Source organism: Castor canadensis, chromosome 14 (genome assembly GCF_047511655.1).
Source record: "Castor canadensis chromosome 14, mCasCan1.hap1v2, whole genome shotgun sequence".
NCBI classification, from domain to species: domain Eukaryota; kingdom Metazoa; phylum Chordata; class Mammalia; order Rodentia; family Castoridae; genus Castor; species Castor canadensis.
The window spans coordinates 48,892,677-48,917,844 of record NC_133399.1 but is presented as its reverse complement, the minus strand read 5'-3'; the positions used below and the strand labels follow the sequence as shown (position 1 = coordinate 48,917,844).

General features: G+C 48.8%; 1 protein-coding gene across 4 annotated transcripts; it reads left to right on the top strand.

Annotated features, from left to right (window-relative positions):
- Positions 1-7,403: 7,403 nt before the first annotated feature.
- On the top strand, positions 7,404-21,821 carry LOC109686126 (phospholipid phosphatase 2). 4 transcript variants are annotated; one of them, XM_020163279.2, is made up of 6 exons: positions 7,408-7,572; positions 9,847-9,998; positions 10,171-10,448; positions 12,717-12,816; positions 13,070-13,246; positions 13,509-14,775. In XM_020163279.2, the coding sequence occupies exons 1-6, from the start codon at positions 7,521-7,523 to the stop codon at positions 13,656-13,658; spliced, it is 909 nt and encodes a 302-aa protein (XP_020018868.1). In that variant the 5' UTR covers positions 7,408-7,520; the 3' UTR covers positions 13,659-14,775. The 4 variants fall into 4 exon arrangements, with proteins under 4 accessions (XP_073910561.1, XP_020018868.1, XP_020018869.1 ...); XM_020163280.2 differs by having other exon boundaries at positions 7,410-7,572; positions 12,759-12,816; XM_074054459.1 differs by lacking the exon at positions 7,408-7,572 and adding an exon at positions 8,361-8,383.
- Positions 21,822-25,168: the final 3,347 nt, after the last annotated feature.

Genomic DNA, 25,168 nt, shown 5'->3' with positions numbered 1-25,168 from the left:
GCATACTGCAAGGGGAGGCAGGGGTGTGGGGTGGGGAATAGGGGAACTGAAGGTGAGAGCCAAAGTTTGTTCTTACTGTGGAGGTCTGTATTTCTCATAGCTCTCCTAGGGGCTGCAGACAGTGCAGGCAGAAACAGAGCTGGCAGGCTGCCTCCTAGTAGGTGACCATGGCCTGGATGTGGGATTGAGGCAGAGGAAAGTTGAGTCTCAAGAGTTGGGGACCCAGTCCTTGCATGCTGATGGTGTTGTGGGATGGAGAGCAGTGCCAGGGGCTGGGGTGCCAGAGTCTGGTGGGTGCTCTCAGTGCACATTCTGTCAGAAATATCCAGCATGCATGCCTTGAACAGGAGGTCTTTGCCAGCCGTATTTGTGATTTCCATCTAGATTTACCTCTGGTTTTGAGTAATTTGACCAGGATGTGCCTGATGTATGTGTGTGTTTCAGAGATTAGCTTCTTCCATGCATGTTGAGGTAGCATGCTTTGAAGTTCCTTTTGTGTTTTCATGGCTTGATTGCTCCTTTGTGGAGTGAATACTCTATTGTCTGGACTGACACAGTTTATCACCCAATGGAATTTTTTTTTTTTTTTTTGAGATGTGTCTCATTGTGTAGCCCAGGCTGGTCTGGAACTCATGATTCTCCTGCCTCATTCTCAAGTGCTGAGATTACAGTTTCGTGCCACTGCCCTTAGCTGTCCATCACTCTGTGAAGGATGTGTTGGATGTCCATGTTTTGGAAGAAAGCTAGGAATAAAGCTGCTGTAAACATCCATGTGCAGACTTCTTTTTGTATGTACCTTCAGTTCATTTGGACAAAGACTTGGGACTCTGATACATCCTGGACTCACTTTCCACACTTGGTTCTCACCCTTTGTCAGATCTGGAGACTTACCCAGGCTCTTACATTTCTCATGCCCCTCGTGCATCTGCAGTTCCATGACTGGGCCCTGGGTTCTGCCTGGGCCTGGCCTGGGTGCTTCATTCCCTTCTCTCTGTTCCCATTGGGATAGTTTGGTTGGCCTTTCCCTTTTCCTGTAGTACAAACTAGCACATTCCATGGAGTCCTTAACTCACATATTGTTTTATTTTTGTATTCACAGTTGGTTTCTTTTAAAAAAAAATTCCTCTTAAAATTTACCATTTTGTCATCTTTCCCCATAGCTCTTATATTTCTTAAAAGTTATAATAGCTACTTAAAAACCTTTGCTATTCTATTATTTTGTATGTTGGGTTTTTTTTGTTGTTAGTATTTTTGTTTCTTTGGTACTGGTGTTTGAACTCAGGACCTTGTGCTTGCTAGGCAGACACTCTGATCCATGCCCTCAGCCCTTGTGGGTAGCTTGGATGACAACAAGCCTTGCCTGACTTGTTGGTTAAGATAGGGGTTTCACTAACGTTTTGCCTGGGCTGGTCTTGAATGGAGACTCTCCCAGTCTTCATCTCTTAAGTAGCTAAGATTATAAGTGTGAACCACTGTGCCCAGCCCTATCCATGTTTTGTTTTTATTTGTTTGATCTGGGGTTTGAACTCAGGACTTAATGGTTAAATGGGTATTATAATTGTATTTATTTTTGTAGTGCTGGGATGGAACCAAGGGCCTTGCTCATATAAGGCAAGGGCTCTACCACTGAACTACATCCCCAGTCCTTGTAAATTTGTTTGTTAGCTAACACTTAGACCTTAATTTTTGGTTTTGGAACTCAGGGCTTTGTGCACACTAGGTAGGTACTCTGCCACTTGAACAATGCCTCCAGTCTCATATTTTTTAAACAAGTCATCTGATGCTGGTTTGGATCATCTGAATGCCTTGTGTACTCTTCTGTGGCCAGGTACCCCCAGTATGCCTGCTCTGCATGGTGATCAGCCTTGTTTCCTGTCTTCTCGCTTTGAGAACATGGGTCTTGATGTGGTGGGGGTTGTGTTCCTGGACTGGCCAGGAATGTCAGTGGCCTCAGGAGTTGTGTGTTGCTGTATCCCTGTGCTGCTTTGCTGCTTCTCTTCCGCATTCTGTACTGAGCTCCCTTCCCTTTGGCTACAGAAGCTACAGGCTCTCAGTCCTTGTCTGTGATCCATCCCTGTGAGAGGCATGTATTCTGTGTGGTCCTGTAGTTAACTCCTTGGGAGAGATTTCTTGGGTTTCATGCTCACAATGAACTAGTATCTCACCAGGCAGAGGGTTTTCCGTTGTTTCCCTAAGTGGTAGAATGTGCTTCAGATGAGGGACAGCTGTAAGCAGAAGGAACAGCAGGAGCTAACAGTATGTGGGCAGGTAGGGGCAGCAACTCATCTGGGGCTGTGTGCTGCCCAATTGCAGGATAAGCCCTATGGCTGGGCCAGGGAGCAACCTCTCTCCTAGGTCAGGGGATTTGGAAATTTGGGGAGCCTTAGTGGGTTTGGGGCTGGAGTGGAGTTACACTTCAGGGACATGGTTTGGTTGGGACACCTGGAGTGGTGGGCTGGACTCTGGAGAGACCATTGCTAACCCTGGGTGTCATTTGCTGGCTGGCAGTGTTCAGTTCTTGTCAATGATGGCTTGTATTTCTGATTGTACACTTGACGGTATATGTGAAGAACAGATAGGGAGCAGAGCCCAGGATGTTGACCCCTCATTGTCTGTAGCTAGGGAAGGTGCCAGGCAGGGGGAAGTAGGGACTCTATATTGGGGGGGAGCCTGGGGACTGGTAGGAGGAACTGAGGACCTGGCAGGGGTGCCTGGAGACCCTTGGGAAGAACTGGGGACATGCAGGGGGGCTTGGAGGCCTGAAAAAGGAACTGGGACACTCCAAGTCTGTCGCTGTGACTCAGGCCAAGGCCTGCATGCATCAGGAGCCAGTCTCTATTGAACAGATTAATGTTCTAAGCTCTCTGAGATGCTTTTGAGTTTTTCGGGGGGGGATCTTCCCTTTCCAGTGGGGTGAAGGCCTTTGTGACCCCTGCACTTCAGCTTAATGTGGGACTGTGCACTGGACAGAGCAGATGGACACTGGCCTGTGAGCGGGGCTTCCCGAGGAAGCCTCTATGGAGGAATGAGAAAGTCATCCTGAGCTGAGGGTCCTGTGAAGGCCACTGCTCCAGAATCTTGACCTCCCTGGCCCAGGCTGTGTTGGACACTTGAGCCCTGGAGTATGACTGTCCAGAGCAGATCCCAGAGCCCAGGCAACTGTTTGCCTCTCCCTAGTGGTCCTTGTTTCCTTGCTTTGTAGCTGCTCTTCAGAGTTGCAGTGAGTTGCACGGCACCCAGTTAGATTCAATTACACACAGATAGTTTATGTAAGTGTATCCCATGAAGTATTTGTGCCATAATTACACTAAAAATGGTTTGATGCCCTGCTGGTGTTCACATTCAGCTGCGCATCTTGCATATGACTGGCTCAATCCAGCAGCCCGATTCCTGGCTGTTACCCAGGACATTGAGGTAGTGCACCCAGCATGCTGGGAATCCCTAGGTGTGTCCAAGGTCAGTACCATGTGTGGCTTTGCCTTTGTGTGCAGTGGCCTGGAAGTCAGTGTGGGTGAGTGGTGGCAGCTTGGGGCAGGCATGTCCCTGTGGAATTCCAGAACCACAGTCCACACCTTGCACAGGTGAGCAGTGCCTGTTGTGAGCACTGGGGCTGTGAACCAGTACTGTCACCAGAGGGGATAGGGTGATGGAGTCTCCAGAGGCACATCAGCCTCTGAGCCCAGAGGACTGCTCACTGCTGTTCTCCAGCTGGAGCCTGGCCCTTTGGGTACTGTGTGGACGTTGTCCTTAAATTCCACTGAGTCTGGTTTGTGGCAGGGATGGAAGCTGCTGGGGATGAGGAAGGATGAGTGGGAACTGAAGTTCCACTATCTTCATATAAAAGAAGCAAGTGGACCCCACTTCCTCCCTTGAGGACAGGCTGTTGTCCCCAGTGGCTGGTGCGTCCCCTGCTGCTGGCGCAGCTTGTCTGTGGCCCTGGGAGAGCCTGGAGCTGCAGTGTTCCAGTAACCCTTGTTCTCGATGCCTTGTTCATCTGTTCACACCCATCCAGAAAGCACCAACTAAGTGCCTCCTGGTGCCGTGGCTGGCTGGGTGATATACCTGTGCAGCTGGTGAGGTAGGGTGTAGCTGGCATGAGGCATGGGGTCAGGGTGTGAACAAGGTGGGTTCATCTAGAATAAGGCTCCAGGCCTAGAGGTTCACCATCCCTGGCTCAGGCTGCGATTTTGAACAGAAGGTGCTCTCGGGTTGGGAGGGCAGTGGTCACCAGCCCTCTTGACTTGTACCACCAACGCACATCCCACAAGCTCTCCAGGGCCTCCCAGACAGTTTTCTACTCAGGCAGCCTAGTGAGTTTGGCTCTGTGACAGCATTTCCTTGGTCTTCATGTGTCCGAGGTGGCAGGACCTGGCTGTCCCCAGTATGCAGCAGACAGGGCATACCCAGATGTCCTTCCACACTGCCCTCAATGTCAGACTCACTGATGGGGACCCTGACCTCGGCAAATTGCTTCATCTCTCCAGAGAAGTGAAGAGCCAAGGTGGCTGTCTGTATTTGCTTGGCACCTACTGTGTGTAGGCCCCTCTCTGCCACTTCACAGAGCAGTCATTTGGAAACAAACGTGGGGCCCATCAAATGGAGAGGAGGTGCCCAGAGGGAAGAGCTATTGTTGAGCCCTCAGCCCCAAGCCCAGGGCCGTAGAACTTGTTTCAGATGTGGGCAAGACTATGGGACCCACCAGTGTGCACAAGAGGAGGCCAGGCTCCCTTGGAGCCTTACTGGCCTTGGCATCCCTGTAGGGGTTGGCAGCTGAGCTGTAGGTCAGGTGTGAGAACCCTGGGGAGGAAGTTCTTTAAGGTGGGACTGACTGAGGAATCGATGTAGGAACCTTGACCCCAATCCTAATCCTAATCCTCATTTTTGCTGCCCCCACCAGGTTTTAATCCTGATCCTACCCAGGGATTTTAAGAACTGACCCAAATCCTGACTGAGTGGAAGGATGGGAGAAGGGTATACTCCAGCCTCACCCCTCCAAACTCATCCTTCTAGCCTCACCCTTTTCAGCTTCACCATTCCATGCAGCTTTACCTCCTCCACGTCACCCCTCTGTAGCTTCATCCCCTGTAGACTCACTCCTTTCTGAAGCCACACTGCCCTCCACAGTCTCATCCAATCCTTTAGCTTCACGCCCCCCAGCCTCACTACTAGCTCACTCCCCTCCAACCTTATCTCCCTTCAGCCTCAGCCCCTCTATCCTCACCTCCCTCCAGCCTCACTTCCATTCAGCTTCACCCCTCCGTGCCTCACCTCTCTAGCCTCACTCCTTCCTCCATCCACACACCTCCAGTCTCACCCCTCCCTGCAGCCTCACTGCTCCCTCCAGTCTCAACCTTCCTTTAGCCTCTTCTCCCTTCATCCTCACCCCTTCCACCCTTACTGCTCCTTCCAGTCTTACTCCTACCCTCACTACTCTTGAAGCCTCACTCCTCCCTTCATCCTCACTCCTTCCACCCTTACTGCTCCTTCCAGTCTCACTCCTTCTACCCTCACTACTCTTGAAGCCTCACTCCTCCTCTAGCCTCATCATCCTTGTAGCCTCAGCCCTTCCTGCAGCCTCACTCCTCTATCCTCATCCTCCATCCTTATAGCCTCAACCCTCCCTGCAGCCTCACTCCTCTTCTGGCCTCACTCCCCCATCCTCCCCCCTCCTGCTTCCTTTGCACAGTTTCCTCCCCCTGTCGGTGTCCTCCTTTTTGCTCTGTGACCCGCCCCCCCCCCAGGTCCTCTCCCTTGCCTGGCTCCCCCACCCAGCACAGTCTTTGTTCCATAAGGAACCTGTATTTCCTTTGCTTCAATATCATGCTGTACCTGTACAATGCTGCATATTCCCTCTAGATGTCCCTGAAGTTGGTTGGTACCACAGGTGGGCAGAGAGGCCAGGGTGCCATCCATTTATGCCAGGAGCTGGGGAGCACATCCCATGTATTATAGAGTAATCCTCGAAATCCTAATTCCATGCATTTGTGAATGAATGAATGAGAGAGCAAATGAATGATGGAGCTTGGATAGAGGCATCCTGTTCTGTGAGTGCCAGTGGGGAATCTCAGTGGGTAGAGCCCACTTCCAGGGTGGTGGACCCTGAAGCCTTTGCCTGTCACAACCTAGATCTTGACAGAGTCAGATGTGGATGCTGGATATGTAGTGGGTGGGTGGAAGGTTCCTGATGCTCCTCCCATGTGGTCTGCCTGGGACACCAGAGTTTCCATATGGGCCTTGTTTTTTATGGTGGGGGGCTGTATGTTGCAGGGGGATGATGGCTTTGCCTGCCTGCACAAGGACACCTCTTCCTGGGGGCAGGGACCTTCTCTCACCCCTACAGGGCAGCTGTGTACTGTCCCCCATCAAGCACCAGAGGGTGAGTTCCTGGGCTCTCCCAGGACCTCTCAGGAGGACCCCACCTAAGTGACTGGTGTCCATGCAGGAAGCAAGGTGGGGGATTTGGAGTTCCTATTCTTGACCTTGGGCCAGGGGCTGCCCCTCTCTGGACCTCCACTGACCTCAAGTGTCAAAGCCTGAGACTCATCCTGTCTTGGGATTGTTCAGGAGAAAGACTGATTGTGTTGGTGCATATGGCCTAGGTGGTCAAGGCTGGCAGACTCTGGAGCCTAGCAACCTGGGCTTGAAACTCAGCCCTGAAACTTCCACTGCAACCTCAAGGGAGGGGACTCACAGGTCATGGCTTGGTATCCAAGGCTTCCAAGATGGTTGCAGCCCCAAAGACCCAATGTGGGGGATGGAATACTGAGCTTTGGCAAAGTGTCCCTGGGGCCTCTGTTTCCTGGGTACCCTTGTCCCCGAGGCGCCCATGCCCAGCCCTCCCAGGATCTCTTATGGACTCTTCTACAGAATGGGGACAGCAGTGTGCTAAGGGGCACGCCCCTGAGTCCTTCCCCCGCCTAGACACTAGATGTTTCGATATGCCATGGAGCTCAGGGACGCCAGGATCACAAGCTTTAGGAGGGAAACCACACCTCTGCGACTGAGCCACACCTCCCCACCCTAAAGTACTTCCTGGTTTCGGATGTATAGGTGTATCCAGCTCTGAGTGCCCGCTGGGCTTCTTCTTCGTCTAGGAAAGCTGGGTTCGGCCGAAGGGACGCGCGCGAGTTCGGTGCTGCCCAGCCAGCTTTGGTTCAGCCCGGGACTCCCTAACTCCGCGCGTTCTCACCCTGCGGGGACTCTGCCTCCCCAGCCCTGGGGACACCAAGGCTGACCTCGATTCCGCATTCCCTGAGCGTCTAGTGGCTCCTCCCAGCTCTGAGACCCCTGTCCCCTCCACTTAGCAGGTCTCCCGCACACCCCGCCCCGCCCTTCCCGTGCGCCGAGGGGCGGGGCAGAGCGCGCCCCTCCCCCAGCCGCCCGCCCCGCCCCGCCCCTCCCCGTCCCTTCCCTGGGCTCCTGGCAGGCTCCGCAGCCATGTGACCCCGCGGGCGCTGGGACGTGACGGGACAGTTGGGACGGGCACCGGGGGTCGCGGGCTGGGCCCGGGCGGGGGCGACATGGAGCGGAGGTGGGTCTTCGTGCTGCTGGACGTGCTGTGCGTGTTGGTCGGTAAGAGCCGTGGGGACCCGGGTTCGGGGGACTCTCTCTACCAGGCAGACACGCCCCCTGCCCCACGACAGCCCGTGGGTGAGTGGGGGCTGCTGCGTCCTCTGAAGACTCCTGAAGGTGGCGACCCGGGACCGCCACTCCCCAGACCCTCCTCTGCGCTCCCTTCAAGTCGCGGCCCATGGCCATCACCCCTCATCCCAGCCGGTCTGTCATGAGGGGGTCCCTGGCGCCCGGGGAGAGCCCGCCCCGCTCGGCACAGGAAGTCGCCTGAGGGCTGCGGGGCGACGGTGACTCACGCGGGCGGAGCGGGCGCGGCACTCAGGACTTCGGTGCCTGGCCTTGTCCCCAGGAGGGTTGGCCCCGACCGACGCGCCGTGGGCAAGGTCCGGCGCCCTCGCCCTCCGCCCAGGAGGCGGAGAGAAAGGTCGCCAGGCCGAGGTGATGGGCCTGGATGTTTGGAGCCAAACCTGCCCAGCCGGTTTGAGGCCAGCAGGCGGTGGGGGGGAGGGAAGGCGGCGCATCCGAGGCCCCCCCCCCCCACCTTTCCGCCTCTCCCTGGCTGGGAACAAAGGCCAAGTGTTTGGGCTGAGCCCACTGGACAATGGCCCCAGAATTCTACCCCAGAGGCGGTGGTGTATTTATGTGGGGGGTTCACCTTTCTTCTGCCAACCTTGGGTTCTTTATTTAAATATTTATGTTGCACTAATTGTAAGCCAGGCACCAAAGTATATGCAAGTAATTACTTCCAAGCAGCCTGGGCCCAGAGAAGTTGAGCCACCTGGTGGAGGTCACCCAGCAGCAGCAAGACAGGGCAAGTTGATTGCATGTTGCTGCTGCATGCCAGGTGGTGGTGGCCCAGGCCGAAGTGTTTCCAGCCTAGAAGCCTGAGTTACAGAACAGTTCAGTCAGTACAAGTATTAGGTGCCAGGGAGAGGTGTGAGGCCTGGGACATTCTGGATGAAGGAGGCGCCTGGCTGTCCCCTGGGAATGCTTTCCAGATAGAGAGAAGGGCTTGGACTCCAGTGTTCTGACAGCCCAGCTCCATTTCCACTGAGGAGGAGTCTCCACTGTAAAGTGCATGTTGTTTATAGGGGGGAAAGGGGAGGACACACACCACAGCATGACCGGGCTGACTTAACTCCCCAGCCCGCCTTGACCCTGACAACTGAGCAGCCCTGAGGCCCCGCCCATTGTCCCAGTTCACTGGTGCACACCTGTCCTTCTGCTTGTGTTCTGCCCAGACAGACCATTGTCCCCTCCTTCATACACAGCTCTGAATGCCCTCTTCCTCTACAGGCTTCTCCTGTGTCTGGCTAAATCTTTGTCCCCTCCCAGTACCTTCCCTCATGGAGATTCTCCTAGGCTCCACAGACATCCCCTTCCCTTGGTCTCCTGGTATTGGAGACCCAGGAAGGCAGGAGTCATCTCCACTGCTTGCTGTGTTTGTCTCTGGAGCCTCCATTGTTTTGCTATGGAGCAGAGTGCTGCCCTCTGCCCGATCCTGGTAACTGGCTCCTGCCTCCTATCCACTTTGGCCTCAGAGGGCCCAGGCTTCCAGTGCTGGGATGCTTTCACAACTTGATTTCAATGTCACTGCCAAGTGTGTCTGTTCCTGAGCCCAGGGTGGGTCTGTTTTGGCTACTGCATGTCTGGCTCAGGTTCTGGTAAATAAAGAGCCACTTTCTCCACTGAAGACACCTCACTGCATGCTGCTGAGCTCTGAGGTCCTTCAATCCTGCCTTGTATCGACATGTCACCCCTGCCTTGCCAGGCTCTGCTCCAGGGCTGGCCCTGATACAGCAGGCCCCTCAGGGCTTATATGTACATGGGGAATCTTGTCATACCTCACATAGGTGGCTGTCATTCCACAGGGGATAGGAGCTATGCAGAGTGGATTTTCCTCCCTGTGATAGTGATACCAGGGAAGCCATCAAGGAGCTGCAGTGAGGTGGGAGGGAGGCAACACAGGAGCAGTGCATGTGCAAAGGCCCTGGGGCTGGTGCTGGTTGCATCTGCTCCAGGAGCAGAAAGGACGCCTGAGGGTGTGAATGAGGAAGACTGTGGAGGTGGGTGGCACTGTTCCATGGGCCCAGAAGGCATTGGGTTGATCTGGGTTGTTGGGATGCAGTGGCCTCCTAAGAAGCCACCAGAGCAGCTCCGGCAGGGAAGTGGCAGAGCAGTGGGTGCTTTGGCAGAAGGTGGGAGCAGTGAGCGTAGGTGTTCAGGTCCCGAAGTGCTGCTGGGAGAGCCACATGCCTACCTGGCTTCCCACAGCCTCTCTGCCCTTCGCCATCCTGACTCTGGTGAACACCCCATACAAGCGAGGATTCTACTGTGCAGATGACTCCATCCGGTACCCCTACCGTCCAGACACTATCACCCACGGGCTCATGGCTGGGGTGACTATCACAGCCACTGTCCTCCTTGTAAGGCGGGAAGGGCTTTGAAGGTGGGGGGCAAGGATGTGCCTGGAGAGAATAATGGAGATGGATGGGGGCTGGGGGGAATGGTGTGTGTGGGAGCCCCAGCTTTCCCCATGGGAGGACAGGCCAGGCCCTGGCCCTGTCCATTTTGGGTCTGCAGCTACTCCCTTGGCAGGTGTCAGCAGGTGAAGCCTACCTCGTCTACACAGACCGCCTCTACTCCCGCTCTGACTTCAACAACTATGTGGCTGCTGTCTACAAGGTGCTGGGGACCTTCATCTTCGGGGCAGCTGTGAGCCAGTCATTGACGGACCTGGCTAAGTACATGATTGGCCGTCTGCGTCCGAACTTCCTGGCTGTCTGTGACCCGGACTGGAGTCGGGTCAATTGCTCTGTCTATGTGCAGCTGGACAAAGTGTGTAGAGGGAGTACGGCCAATGTCACTGAGGCCAGGTGAGTGCCAGGCTCAAGCGAGACTCTCCAGTACAATAGGGAGAAAGCCCGGGTGACAGAGAAAGCTGGTGAGCAGAGCCAGCAGGAGGTGGCTAGGGGTCTGGGAGGTGGAGACGGAGGTCCCAGGGGTGGTGCATCTGGGAGGGGAGAGGCACAGCTGGGGCTTCCGGGCACAGGCTCTCTGCCCTGCCACCCTGGCTGTGGGTTTCTGGTAAGGAATCATCAGTTGGGGTTGTCAGCATTGAGCCTCTCTTTCTTGATGCCTTTGAGAACGTCATTGACTTTGACTGTTGGTTATGTGTCTGGTTCTCTCACGTCTTTTCTACTTGCAATTCCAGACTTCTTGGGTGTATAATTTGATGTTTTCCATGAACTTGGGAAAGCTTTTAGCACCATTTCTTCACATATGCTCTTTGCCCCGTCCCTCTCTCCTGGAGCCTGGCTGTGCATGCTAGGTGTAGCCAGTGTGATTGTGGCACCCTTGTTCCTCCTGATGGCATTTGGGTGCCCTAAGTTCACCTTACCTGTTTATACCTATTGGCTGTCAAGTCCTGTAGGGCTTTGTCACTTTGAATATTAGTTTTCACGTCTGGAATTACTTTTTGGCTACCTGTTAACCCCTTCCGACTTTGCAGATCTCTGGTGGGAGCTCTTTGTATCTCAGCCGTCCAGGCTTTTCAATGGCTGGTTTTAGTGTTTCCTTAAGAACAGCTTCTGTAGAATGGATCCCTCTCCCAGTGGCCACTTCCTTTTTCTTGTCTACCTGTCTCATAAATATTTCATTGTGTTTGTTGATGCTGTTTATGTAGCAGCTTTTCTTTTCTCTTTCTTCTCTTTTTGGCGGTATTGGGATTTAACTCAGGGCCTTGTGTTTGCTAGGCAGGTACTCTACCGCTTAGCCATACCTCCAGCCTGTTTTTGCTTTCGTTGTTTTTCTGGATAGGGTATCATGTTTTTGCCCAGGCTGATCTTAGTTTTTCCTATCTGTGCTTCCTGTGTAGCTGAAATGGTAGGCATGTGCCATCCATCAGGCCTGGCTCATTTGGTTGAAGATGGGTCTTGCTAACTTTAGGCCTGGGCTGATGTTGAACCATGGTCCTCGAGATTCTTCTGATCTTCACCTCCTGAGTAGCTGGAATTATAGGCAAGAGCTGTGCTTTACCACATAGTGGCTTTTCTGAGTGAATGTTGTGAAGTCTTTATTCCTACTCAAGTTAGTCATGAGGTTCTGCTGTTAGTGTGGTGGTCAGCCTGGGATCAGATGCAGATTTCTCCTTTTCTTGTTTCTTGGGTGCTGAGGATGTTGGAACCTGAGGCCTCAGCATGCTAGGCAAGTGCTGTACCACTGAGTCATAGCCCAGTGCTTAGGCACCTCCTTAAACTCTTGGGGCTGGAGAAAAACTCCTAGAGTTACAGAAGAACTCCTCTGCCCTGGCCTTGTCCCATCTGCAGAGCCTGTGGTCAGTTCATAGGAGGGTTTGGGGCTGCCTGGCTCCCCTAGGCCTCATCCTTCTGAGAAGAGGCCTCAGCTGCTCTTCATGGCTTCAGGTAGCAGTGACTAGTGTCTTTGCATTAGGTGACATGACAGCCAGTCCTGAGAGTCATCAGCCATCCCAGCAGTGACTGTGGCTCTCTGTGGTGTGGCTGTGCCAAGTGTGTGGACTGCTGGCCTCGTCTGCTTCAGGACAGAGACTGGAGGGCATGAATGAGAGGACAGTGTGGAGGTGGGCCACGTGGCTTGGTGGCACTGGGGCCTCTTGACTGAGTGCCCTGCCTGTTGTAAGCTTCCTTTTGATTTGCAGAGCTGCCCCTCTGCAGCCTGCTTGCTGCCGACAGAGCTCTTTGCTTTGCCTCTCTGCTGTCTCTGACATCCTTTGCTAAACCTGGGATTTATGCAGACAGAAAGCATGGAGCTGCCTCAGTTTCCACAGATGGGAAATAGTTGTGGGAGGACAGTGGATGCAGAAGGGGCATCAGCTACTTGGGTGATGAATGGTCTGCCTGGGTTCTAATGGGCCTGGGTGTTGGCTGTGAGCCCCAGTCTGACACTGTTCTGTTGCCACAGGACTTGGAAGGGAATAAGGGCAACCTCATCTTGCTGGGATAAGCTGTGTGTGAAATCCCCTTGTGGTGGACATGGGCTGGGAGGCAGCAGAGAGGCCAGGCCTGAGAGGTTTGGAGGACAGAGGTGCCAAGAGAGTCACCTGGTCTCTGAGGGCAGGCCAGACTCTGAAGTGCAGAGAGTTTGTCCCTGCTGTTGTTCCCCAGCTCCCGGACCCCGCTGAGCCCAGCTGCCCTCTCCTTTCCTAGGCTGTCTTTCTATTCAGGACACTCCTCCTTCGGGATGTACTGCATGATGTTCTTGGCGGTGAGTTTTTCTGCTGACTTGCTTGCTGTGGAGCCCCAGCCAGGTCACGCCCCTTCCCTGAGTCTCAATCTCCCTGGCTGTGCAGTGAGCGTGGTGTGAGAGGAGGTGGTGCTGGGTAGTGCTCACAGCTTGTTCATACAGATAGAAGCCTTGTGTCCCCATGCTGCTCCCCTGGCCTCAGAACTGTCACCTGTGCACTGGGTGGGACAGGGGTTGCTGGTAGTGCCTAGACTGACTGTGCTGCTCCCCACAGCTCTATGTGCAGGCGCGGCTCTGCTGGAAGTGGGCGCGGCTGCTACGGCCCACAGTTCAGTTCTTCTTGGTGGCCTTCGCCCTCTATGTGGGCTATACTCGTGTGTCTGACCACAAGCATCACTGGAGCGACGTGCTTGTCGGCCTCCTGCAGGGGGCACTGGTGGCCAGCCTCACTGTGAGTCTTGGATTCCCTCCCTCAGTGCACCCTGTCTAGAGGCCTGCAGGACCCTAGCCTACCCTAACCCTAACGCTCCCCCTGCACCCTATGCTGACTGCTCTGTGTCCCTGAGGACCTACCTCTCCTGTTCCAGGCCCATTTTTCTCAGTGCCCATCTTGGCCCCTCCCCTCTGTGTCACAGTCACCCCCACCCCGTACCCATTCTTCCCATTCTGCTCACTGCTCTGCCCGCTGATCTTAACCCGCTCCTCTTCCCCAGGTCCGCTATGTCTCCGACTTCTTCAAATCCCGGCCTCCCCAGCCCTGCCAGGGAGATGAGGAGCTGGAGCGCAAGCCCAGCCTGTCATTGACACTGACAGTTGGTGAGACCGAGGCCAACCACTACGGGTACCCAGCTTCCTCCTCCTGACCCATGATGCCAGGTGGCCAGCTGTGGGGCTGTCTGCTCTGGTCCCTGGTCTCTAGTCAGGCAGTGTGGGCCCTGGACAGGCCCCATGGTCCTGGTTGATGCAAGTGACTTCTGGCACCCTGCACTGGACCAGGAATGTGGAGGTTTCTGTCCAGTTCAGAGTGTTTGGTGTGACCTGTCTTGTAGCTCCTTCAGTGCCCCTCCTTTCGTGGGGTTTGGGAAAGCTCCCGGAGGGTGGATGGATGTTGCTTCTTTTGCAAGATGTGATGTGTGTATTTATAGGAAGACAGGGCACTATTGATGGTTCCAGAGCTCTGCTTTGCTCTGAGTGTCCCTCATTGCAGAGGGGGCTCCCTGTGGGGCATGTGGTCAACCACTCCCTAGAGGGCCTTGAACAGAAGGGCCAGCCAGTAATAATGGGCCCTGGGGCTGCCTGCCTGCTGGAAGTTGGCCTTCCCTGGGCTGAGAATGCAGGTGTGAGTGATGGCACCACCACTGTGCTCTGCACAGTTTTGCACTTGGGTCTGCCTTGGAGCCTGTGGTTAGCTAGAAAGACCACACAGGATTTGGGTCTGAACTCCTTCCGATTCCTCTTCTTTGTGCTTGCCAACCATCCAGATATCCTTGCCTGAGGCCTCTGAGTGCCTCCTCGCATGATGGGGACCTGCTCTTGGCCCTTCATGTGACAGGGATCTGTCCTCAGCTCTTCCTTACATGATAGGAACTGGCCCTCCGCTTCTCTTCACATGATGGGAATTCATACGATAGAGACCTGTCCTTGGCTTCTCTTCACATGATAGAGACCCTTGTCTCATAATGGGGAATTCTCCTCAGCTCTTCTTCACAGAGGACTGGCCCTCATAGTTGCCCATCAGCAATGCAACATATATGTGCAGACCCTAGGGTTCTAGGCCTTGTAGGAAGCCCCGGTCTATCCACTGTCCATGATCTTATGGGACTCACTAAAGCTGTTCCCTGTGGCACACACCCTGAGTCCTGATCGTCCTACCCACACAGACCCAAGCACCTGACCAGGCTTCTGAAGTGCGTCACTTTTTCAGAACTGTTAGGGGTTACCTTTTCAATGGGAGGGTGTCATAAATTTTTTTTTATCAAATATCTTTGTGATGGGTGATTATTTTTAATTTCTGCTGATGTTTACTGAAGCTGGAACCTGTTGTGTGTTTTTACCAAGCCTTAGCAGGGTGATGGTAGCATTTGGGGGCAGAGGTGCAGTCCAGATGCCCTGCACTGGGGCCAAGATGGAGTGACCTCCTAGCTCTCCATGACCTTCCCTGGGGGCTGGGGTTAATGGTAAACCAGACACTGCAGAGCGCCCAGGTGCTGAACATCAGGAAGTTGGCTTCCTGGACGGTGTCAGGCAGGTCTCTGGTGGGGAAAGCCCTGACAAAACTCCCTAGGGCCAGCGAGCTGGTCTATCAGGATTCTGGGAACTTATGGGGCTCATTGCATAGGAGGAAGAGTCCTGGCTCAGAATGTGGGCCTGTGTCTGGAAGGGGGAGTCTCCCTGCAGAGCCCTCAGGTCCTCAGATCAAGGAGCAGGTGAGGAAGGCAGGATGAGGGTGGCTCTCCAACACCTCCCTCTCCCAGCTGTGGTGCCTGGAAGGCCCTGGTTAGTCACTGGGACACCTGATGCCATCACCAGAGACACTCAAGAAGCTAGGAAGGGGATGATTGTCACTAGCATTCTCAAGCCCAACAAATCTCAGCTGGCTTCCTTCTGGACTCAGAAACTGAGTTTCTAACTATGAAAATAGTCTTCTTAAAATTTTCATAGACATTCTTCATCAAGGGCCTGGCTGTGAGCACCATGCAGCAAACATCCATTTCCCCCCACCTCCAAATCCTTCTGATGATTCATTAATCTCCAGTAAATAAAAGGCTGCTCAATGAGAAAATGGACTTACGTTGTTCAGAGGAGGGAAGAAAGTCTCATTTCTCGAACACAATGAGGAACTTACAGATCCCTGCTTGATGAAATTTTCGATGTGCTCCTAAACTTCTCTATCTATGCACTTGGACATTCTAATGCTGGCAAAGAACTCTTACCAGTTTAGAAATATCCTCTTCCCTACCATCCCCAGGTGATGTCTGATCACCTGGCCTTTCTTCAACAAGAACTGTAGGGCCACTGTAGCCAGAACCAGCCTCACCCCTGAGGTTCTTCCTTGGTCATTTCCTACCCATTGAAATCCCTCCACCCCACTGGCTGGAAAAATTCCTTCTGCTTTATTTGGAATTGAGCTTGATCTCTCCCCAACTTCAAGAGCCTATAACAATGGCCTTTTTACCTATCTTGATGGTCCTGAATAAAGTCCTTCTTCCCATGCTTTAAGTGTCTCTGGATAATTTTTTTCTCTAACACTGCAAGTGGAGGAACACCAAAGATTGCCAGGAGCTTGGAGAGACAACCAGTTTCTCCCCAGCTGGTTTCCTAAGGAGCAGGTCTCTGCTGATGTCTGACTTCAGAATTCCAGCTCCAAGATGGCAAAAGAATGAATTTCTGCTTAAACCACACAGTGTGCAGTAATACTAGAAAGTGCTTCCATGGTTGTCTTTGCACTAAAGATACCATTTGCTTCTCCCAACCCACCTCGCCAATAACATCAATATTTAGAGGACTGCTCTGAATTGGAGAAATGTGAACTTGCTCTAGGAATGGGTCAAGGGAAGTGGTCATAGCGCTTGGAGGGCTGAATTGAAAGAGCACAGAAGGTGGGGCTAAGATTAGGACAGGGGCAGGTATGAAGCTGGGAGAGGAACGGACTTGAGCACACCTCCCCTCTTCTGAGTCTGGCCTGTCTCATGAATTTTCTCAGGAGACCTAGAGTCCCATGGCTCCAAAGTGGGATGATGCCAACCGCCCAAAGAATGACCTAAATAAGTCCAGCCTGAATAAGAAAAGTGTATTAGTAGGGGTCACGTGTAGAGTAGTGGATGACTACAGAGGACTATATTGACTAGGCCTGGACTGTATCTCCCAAAGAACTATCACCTGGATTCTACCAAACCCAGAGGGTGCCAACTTTTGCCTACCAGGCTCCTATTTATGACTGAGTCTATAGCAGAAACCTGGACCTAGAGCGCCACCTACTGCCAAAATAGCAGGAGCAATTACAGGTTCTAGAGTCTGGGAGTTACATGCTTATGCATGTTCTGTCCTTGCTCTTCCCTGGGGCTTATCAGAGGGCTTGTTGTGCTGCAGTCTGGCATGCTAAACAATGAAATGGTGACCTGTTGCAAGATAAGAGCTACTCTGGTTGGGAGTTGGACCAGTCATACTACATCACACTTTGCTATCCTGTCTTGGGGATCTTCCAGTCTGGAGAGTCCTGTTCTCATCTCAGGAGTGGGCATCAGACCCAAGGCCACAGGCTGAGTCTTCTCCCCAGGCAGCAAGTTTCACGCCCAATATTTGGGGGGCATTTTCCTCTCCATACCTCTTCCTGCTCAGCTTTTTCTTCTAAGGGAGCCTCAGCACCTTCCAGTCTGCTGGGATGGAAGGGAGGCCTATTCCAGCCTGTTCAGGAATATAGGAGTAAGGGGCTGTAGCTTTTCTCCAGGCCAAAGGATGCCCCTCTACCCTCCCTGTGCTGTGCTGGGTCTTGACAGTACATGGATTTTAATAGGAAATGGCCACCACTTTTCTTCTTTTCCTATTCTTGAAAAGAGGAAGTGTTCATTTTTACATCTTCTCCGTATAAGGAAGGTAAGAATTTAGGATTCCCCTAGAGGAAAGGGGTGCATCCATGCCCCAAATGAACACACCCACACATGTGCACACTCACCCACAAACCACCATACCCTCGTGATCATCCCACACCAACACAGCCCCATGACACACCCATGCACACAAAATACACATGTACACACAAGCATACACAGCATGCACACATAGAACATATTCATACAGCACATGTGCACAAAATATGCATGCACATACATGTACACATGCAGATAAAATACAGAGCACATATGTACACACAGCACAGAACACACATGCGCACACAGAAAATATGCATATACACACACAGCACATAGTACACACGTATCCTTGTCTGGCTTTCTCTTCTGAGGTTACAGAATTCAGAGGAATCAAGTGAGGAGCCAGGAGAAACCAAGGGATGAGCATGACAGCAAAAAGAAAGAGAAGAGGCCTTGTTTCCCAGGATAACAGGGATTCCCTTCCCTGACCCAACTGCCACAAATCCTAGGGTCTGACGAGATGCTGGGGTCTAATGGCACTGAAATAAGAGAAATGAGACCAAGCCATATATATTATGAATGAGATGGGCAAGGTTTCTTCCTGGGGGGATAGGAGGGAGCTTCAGATCAAGCTGGCCAACTTCAGCTCATTCAAGTTCATGGGAGAAGCAGTGAACAGCAGGAGGATCAGGCTCAACAGAGCAGCAGCTTTTATTTTCACAGTGACCTGAAGTCGGGTAATTGTTCACTGGTCACAGGCAGTTTTGTTTTGATTTGTTTTTTTGCGGTCCTGGGGTTTGAACTCAGGGCCTTGCTTACTAGGCAGACACTCTACCACTTGAGCCACACCCCAAGTCTACAGGCACAGGTTCTAAAGATTTTCTTGTTGTGTGCAAACATCTTGGCTTTTTGCTTGGTGGGCTACCTGAGGTCAACGTTGCTCAGGGACTGATGAGATACTCTGGTTGCTGACCTCATCGCTTTGCATAAAGTCCTGGCCTCATGTTTTGGTTGCAGCTGTAGGGTAAGGCTGAGGGACTGAGGATGTTTGGCCTATTGACAAACCATGAGGGTTGGGTAGAGGAAACACAGCTCCTCCAACAGGCAATAGGCCAAGTTAACTCTGTATTAAAACCTTGAACAAAACACTCTTCCAATGATCAACTTGTCTACATGCCAACCTGAGCAGAGTCTGACTCAAAGATCGAGGCAGTGTGAGAGTCTGAGTTCAGTGCCCAGTTGACTGCCACCAAAACAAAACAAAACTAAACACAAAAACACTGTGTGCTGCACAAAGTACAGATTCAGTTTAATCAATTTGGAAAGGGCCACATAAGGGCTTCTACCCTTTTCTCCACTTGCCACAGTTGTCTATCATCTATTATATATCTGGCCAGGAGTATTTTTGTCAATATCATAGATCTACAATTTACTAATAATTTCTTAAAGTACACTATATTATTTTTCTGTTTTGTCTTTTCAAGAGTCAGGAAAGCTTTTGTTTGTTGTGATGACAGTATTCTTAATGTGAAGACACGATGAGGGGACATGTGTGCACGATGTATACTTTTGTCACACAGTTCATTGTAAGGCAGAGTATTTTGATTCTGATATTCTCAATTGTAAATTAAGCAGTAATTAGTCATTGTCTATTTGATTAGACAAATAAGGCATAGAACCTTTTCTTTTTTTGTAAATCTTTAGCTTCATGACTAGCTATATTGATAATAAAATTATTTATAAGTTCACCTAAATGTGGACATTGGAGAGTCTGGGCACCCAATAATCCCTTGTATTCCCTAAGAGGCAACTGTTTTCTCCCATGAAACACAGTTGTCACATCTAAACTAACTCAGGGACTGTGCTTCTGTTTCCTTCTCTATGTTCACCCTTCCTGCAGAGCAAGCTGACCTTCATTAGCCCTTTAAACTCTTCTGTTTTAGGAAAGCATCACGATGAACCATTGCAGAGGACCAAAATAAAGACAAGTATTCTTTGGAACAAGTGAAATAAGTAATCTAGTCACAATGAGTCAATTTGTCTTTGCAACATATTTTTACAGAGTCACTCCTTTGAGAATGTTCAGTTGTGAGTTGAAATGGAATCTGTAAAATGCAAATTTCTTCTCTAAAGTGACCAGTATTTTAGAGAGAGAAATCTTTAGTCATAGCATAACAAAAAAATAGCAATAAGTTTATACATTATTACTTTAACATGAATCATATAAAAGAGATCTTGAGTTATATTTAATAATTTGCATTATTCAATTTTTTCAGTACTGGGGATTGAATCAGGGCCTGCACTTGCTAGACAAGCACTTTACCACTTTAACCATGCCCCCCAGTTCTTCTGGTTTTCTTTTTCACGAAGGGTCGCATAATTTCATCTGGGCTGGCTTCAGATTATGATCCATCTAACTTTACTTTCTTAGTAGCTGGAATTACACCATTTCTGGCTTGTTTTTGAGATAGGGTCTCACTAACTTTTGCCAGAGTTGGTCTTGAACTCATGATCCTCCTACTTCTACCCCCAGTAGCTGGGATTTCAAGCATGTACAAACACATGCAACTGCATTAATTTTTGGGTCATAATTGCTCTGCTTAACAGTATCAATTACTGGCAACTGAAAAACCAAATCTTAAGGTTTATTTAGAATAGTTTCATATTTACACAGAAATTGTGAATAAAGCACGTATTCCCCATGTGGCTTCACCCTCTCCTCCGTCAGTATTCTCATGATCGACAGCAAAGTTCTTAATGTATTAAGTCATTTGTCATAATGTAGAAATATGCATATGCCATTGTTGACTAATGTCCATGTTCTCTTTGGATTCCCTTAGTTCTCCCTTTTCCTGTTTGAAGAGGCCATCCAGAATCTCACAGGATACTCGGTCATCGTGTCTCTTCAGGCAGTTCTTAGTGGTAATGGTTTCTCTGACTGTCATTCTGATGACCATGACTGGGTTACGGTGGATGTGTCAGATGTGTTGTGGGTTGACCCCCTTGGGATTTTCTTGTCCATACCCTAAGTGTGAAGAAGGGAGTCTTCAGAGAACTCAGCAGGGGAAGTGTTAGAAAGTAATTCAAAATGACCATTCTTTCCCCTGGACCTCCAAGATGTGTGTCCACTAATTTAATGTCCACACTGTGGCCTTAGTACTAACACAGTATTCATAAATACTATTCTGGCTTCAAATACTAATATACCAGTTACACTATCACCTATAATACCTACATAGTGGTCTCCTAATGCTAATGTAATTTGTACTACCTTAGTGTATTTGAGGGTACTGTGTGGCCTCTGATAAAATTTAATATCCATATTGGGACCCTAAATTATTGTAATTTCCACACTGGGTCTTTTAAACCTAATACTGATATCCACAATACTTTGTCCATGTAATAGCCTCTAACTGCTTTTATAATAAGAGGTAGAGAGCGGCCTTTACTACCTATGTAATAGCCACATAGTAGACTTGGAATATCAATAATTTTCACACAGTGGCTTTAATGCTAATGTAATATCCACACAGTACCCTCTCATCTAATATCCATACCGTGGACTCTAGTGACATTCAGATATTTCTTACATGGGCAGCATTCTCTCAGCTTTGGCTGAACTGTGTTTGGGCCTCTGCAATGAAGACTGAAGTCCGTTTCTCTGGCATGTTATTCCCATGGATGTGTTAAAAAGTAATTGACTCCTCAATAATTTCAAATTTTGAAGAAACCTGCAATACTGGCACAAAGTACTCTTTATCCTTTCACTCCCATGCCTCAGTAATTATTGATTTTCTGCATTTGCAAGACCACACAAAACACTGTGATGTATTTTGCCTAGAGCAGAAACATTCCCAGGTAACCACCAGCTATCCTCAAATCAGGACCAATGTGGTTTTTTCCATGGCAATCCAGTCTAGGCCACTTTCCACTTACTACCTCCTGCCCCTGGAAGAAAGGGTCTTTTTCCATGTAGATCTAGTTTCCTTTTTCTGGAATCCTTCTTGAGACTGTCTCTCATTTTCATGACCTTGACACACGTAAAGTGCACACACATTTTTTGTTTAGGCGCCAGTTTCCATTTCTTTGGGGTACAGATGTAGGGCTGGTAGTGTTGAGCATGTGGCAACTCTGTTCTTAACTTTCTGAGGAAACACTGAGTGATTTCACACATAGGCTGTACCATTTTGTATTGTCATAGTAGTGTTTAAGGATTCCAATTTCTCCACATCCTTATTGACACTTGTTAATTATTTAGATTACATCTGTTCTAGTAGGAGTGAAGAGGGGACTGTCACTATGGTTTTAATTTGCATTTTCATAATGGCTGAGAGGTCAAGCATCTTTTCATGTGTTTGTAGGCAAAGTATGTATTCAAGTAATTTTAACTGGGTTTGTTGTTTTTTGGCCTGTCATTATAAAAGTTTTCATATTTCACATATCAGACTCTTATCAGATATTTGAAGTGCAAATTTTCTTCCATTTTTGTGGACTGTCGGGACATAATAAGAAATACACGTTTGGTCTCTGCCCATTTCTGGCACTTAGCTCTTGAGCCTTGAATCTGTGAAGCGATGAGGTGACTCATCACTTGCGCTTGGGCTCCTGGATGGTCCAGGGTGGCTGGCTGTGGGGGAGCCCACCATGTGATCAGAGGTTGGAACTTTGAGCTCTCTCTACACTACTAGGGAGGGGAGGATTGATGGAAGTTGATCTGATCACCAGTGACCAATGATTTAATTCATGAATCCATCATGGAGACACCACAGTAACCTGGAAAGGACAGAGTTTGTAGATCTTCCAAATTGTTGACACTTGGAGGCGCTGGGAGGGTGGTGCTTGGGGAGGGAACAAAGCCTTACACCTTACCCCTTTGCCACTTCCCTTTTCCCATGTGTCAAAAATCCCTATCACCTGGTAAATGTATAGCTGAAGCAGATGCAAGAGAAAAGAAATCATAGAAGGAAAAGAACCCTTAATGAAATTTCACACTGGAGGGTTTAACAGAAGCTACTGCAGCCCTCAACAAGCTCCTGTAGAAGTTTGAAACAAGTTCTCAACACAAACAGGTTTGCATCAACTGTGAGGAAGGTTCATGGTGCAGTTTCTGCTAGGAAGCAAATCTGATTAAAAAAAAAACAAACAAGCAAACCACCATGCACATAGTTCTGCAAAGAGTGACACTTTCTCAAGAAAAGTCTGATACGCCCTTCAGGAGGGATTCCAGAAGAAAGTATTGGAATTCCCAGAAATGACATCTCCATGGTATTATTGACCCTGAAGACTTTTCCATTGAGACAGGTGGGGAGGTGGAAGACAGTTTTACTGATGATTCTGACTTTGTGTAAGCCTAGGCTAATGTATGTGTAGGTATCTTAAGAGTTTTTTTTTTTTTTTCCTCCTTTGAGACAGGGCCTTTCTGTATAATCCAAGCTGGTCTAAAACTCATAATTTTACTGCTTCAGCTTCCCAAGTGCTGGCTCTTTAGTTTTAAACAAAAGTTTAATTTTTTGTATAAAATAAAAAAAAACCAGGGAAAAGCATACAAAATAAGGATACATGGAAGTATTTTATAGTGGTACAAGATGTTAGTGTTTTAAGCTAAGTGGTATTACAAAAGTGAAAAAGGTTAACATTTTAAAGTTAAGAAGCAGAAAGTTTTATAAATGTAATTTCTTTTTGAAAATGTTAACTTTACAAATTTAAATTTCGTGTAATTTAAGTCCACAGCAGTAGAATAATATCCTAGACCTTGGCATTCATTAGCTAATCACTCACTGACTCAATTCACTCAGAATAACACTTAGGCCTGTGAGCTCCACACAAGGTAAGGGCCCTTACGTACCATTGCTTATCTTTCATACCATATCCTTACTGGTCCTTTTTTTTGCATTTGATACACAAATATGTATCATTCTGTTATCACTACCTGCACTACTCAGTACAATAACAGGGTGCAGAGGTTTGGAGTACAGAAGCAATATGCTATAACATATAGCCAGTTGTGTAGTAGGTGTCGGTATGAAGGCGTTAACACATTTCTCACATTCATAGGGATTTTCTTGAGTGTAAGTCCTTTCACATTCTCAAAAGAACTGGAAAAATTGAAGGCTTCATCACTTTTTTTTATTTATAGAAATTTCCTCCAAGAAGTTCTTGCATGCATTTGAAAAGAACTGAAAAATCTGAAAGCTTTTCCACACTGTTTACATTTACAGAGCTTTTCTCCAGTATGAGTTCTCTCCTGTCTTCGAAGGGAATTGGAAGATCTAACAGTGTTTCCACATTGCTTACCCTCACAGGATTTTCCCCAGTATGATTTCTTTCATGTATTGAAAGGAGCCTTGAAATCTGAAGGTTTTATGACATTGTTTACATTTATAGGGTTCCTCCCCCCACCCCCCTTCTGAGTTCTTTCCCGTCTTAGAAAAGAACTGGAAGAATTAACAGCTTTGTTACAAATGACTGATTGAAAATCAGTCATTTAAAAATCTTTTCACATTAGGAAACTAAAGAAAGAGCCTTACACTTAGTAAACTAGCAGGAATAGAACAACTAGAGAATGAAATTGCAAACAAGAAATCAATGGAGAAAACAACGATCTCAACAGCTGGTTCTTAAAAATGTCAACAAAGCTGATAAAACGACAGTCAAGACAAAAAAATGAGAGGACTGAAAATTACTGATTGGAATGCAAGAGGGACCACCTTCAGTACTATGGATATTAAGAGAACCACAAAGAAAGATTATGAACTAATCCATGATCACAAATTTTGTAACTTAGATTAAATGAACAGACGTAATAAGATAAAAAATATGAATAGGACTATATGTATGCAAAGAAAAGTGAGTCAATATCTAATAAATATCCAAGAAAGGATGGACAAGACCCGGCTGATTACACTGGTAAATTTCTCTATACATGAAAGAAAGAATTGACACCAACTCACTACAATGTCTTACAGGAAATAAAAGCAGAGTAATCACTTCGTAATTCATCCTATGAGACCAGCATTACCCTACTGTGAAAACTCGACAAAGACATTACAGAAAAGTACAGACAGACAGATGCAAAATCCTCAACAAATATTAGGCAATTGGATTTTAAAGAATATTGAAATGTATTAAAATGTATTTCCAAGGGAGAGCTTGTGCTTACATATGCTTATATTACCTGGTTGATCCTCAGCACCCAAACAAAAAAATGTAAGGCAAAACAAAACAAAAAACCCAGATAATATAATTTATTCCATCCACAAGCTAAATGGCAAAAATCATATAACCATACCATGAATTGAACTATATCACAAGAGTTGAAAGCCTCTGAGAGCGAGAACGGTTAAGAAAAATAACTGTCTTTACCCATAAATGTCACACTTGTCTAGGTAGAAAATCCCAAGAACCAACAAAAACTTCAGGGAACTATTGAGATGTTACAGCAAACTTGTAGAATATGAGATTGCTATACAAAAGTCCATCATTTCCTTCTATACCAGCAATGAAGAATGGGTATTAAATGAAAAACACAATCACTTTTGAAGCACCAAGAATAAAAGAGAGAAATTCTTATGTATAAATCTAAGACAAATCTTAGACAAAAGTCTAATGAAAAAAACCAAAGAGCCACATAAATGGACAGCTATTCCCTGATCATGGAGAGGAAACTTTGACATTGTTATGAGTTTTCAATTTGAACTATGGGTTCAACACTATTTCAATTTAAATCCCATCAAGTTATGTCTTCAACAACAGAGAAGTGATCCTAAAGGTTATAATGGAAAGGC

Coding starts and splice junctions, on each gene's coding strand:
- LOC109686126 (XM_020163279.2), top strand. CDS start 7,521: ATGGAGCGGAGGTGGGTCTTCGTGCTGCTGGACGTGCTGTGCGTGTTG. Junction 9,999..10,170: donor TCACAGCCACTGTCCTCCTT/GTAAGGCGGGAA, acceptor CTCCCTTGGCAG/GTGTCAGCAGGTGAAGCCTA. Junction 10,449..12,716: donor GCCAATGTCACTGAGGCCAG/GTGAGTGCCAGG, acceptor GTTGTTCCCCAG/CTCCCGGACCCCGCTGAGCC.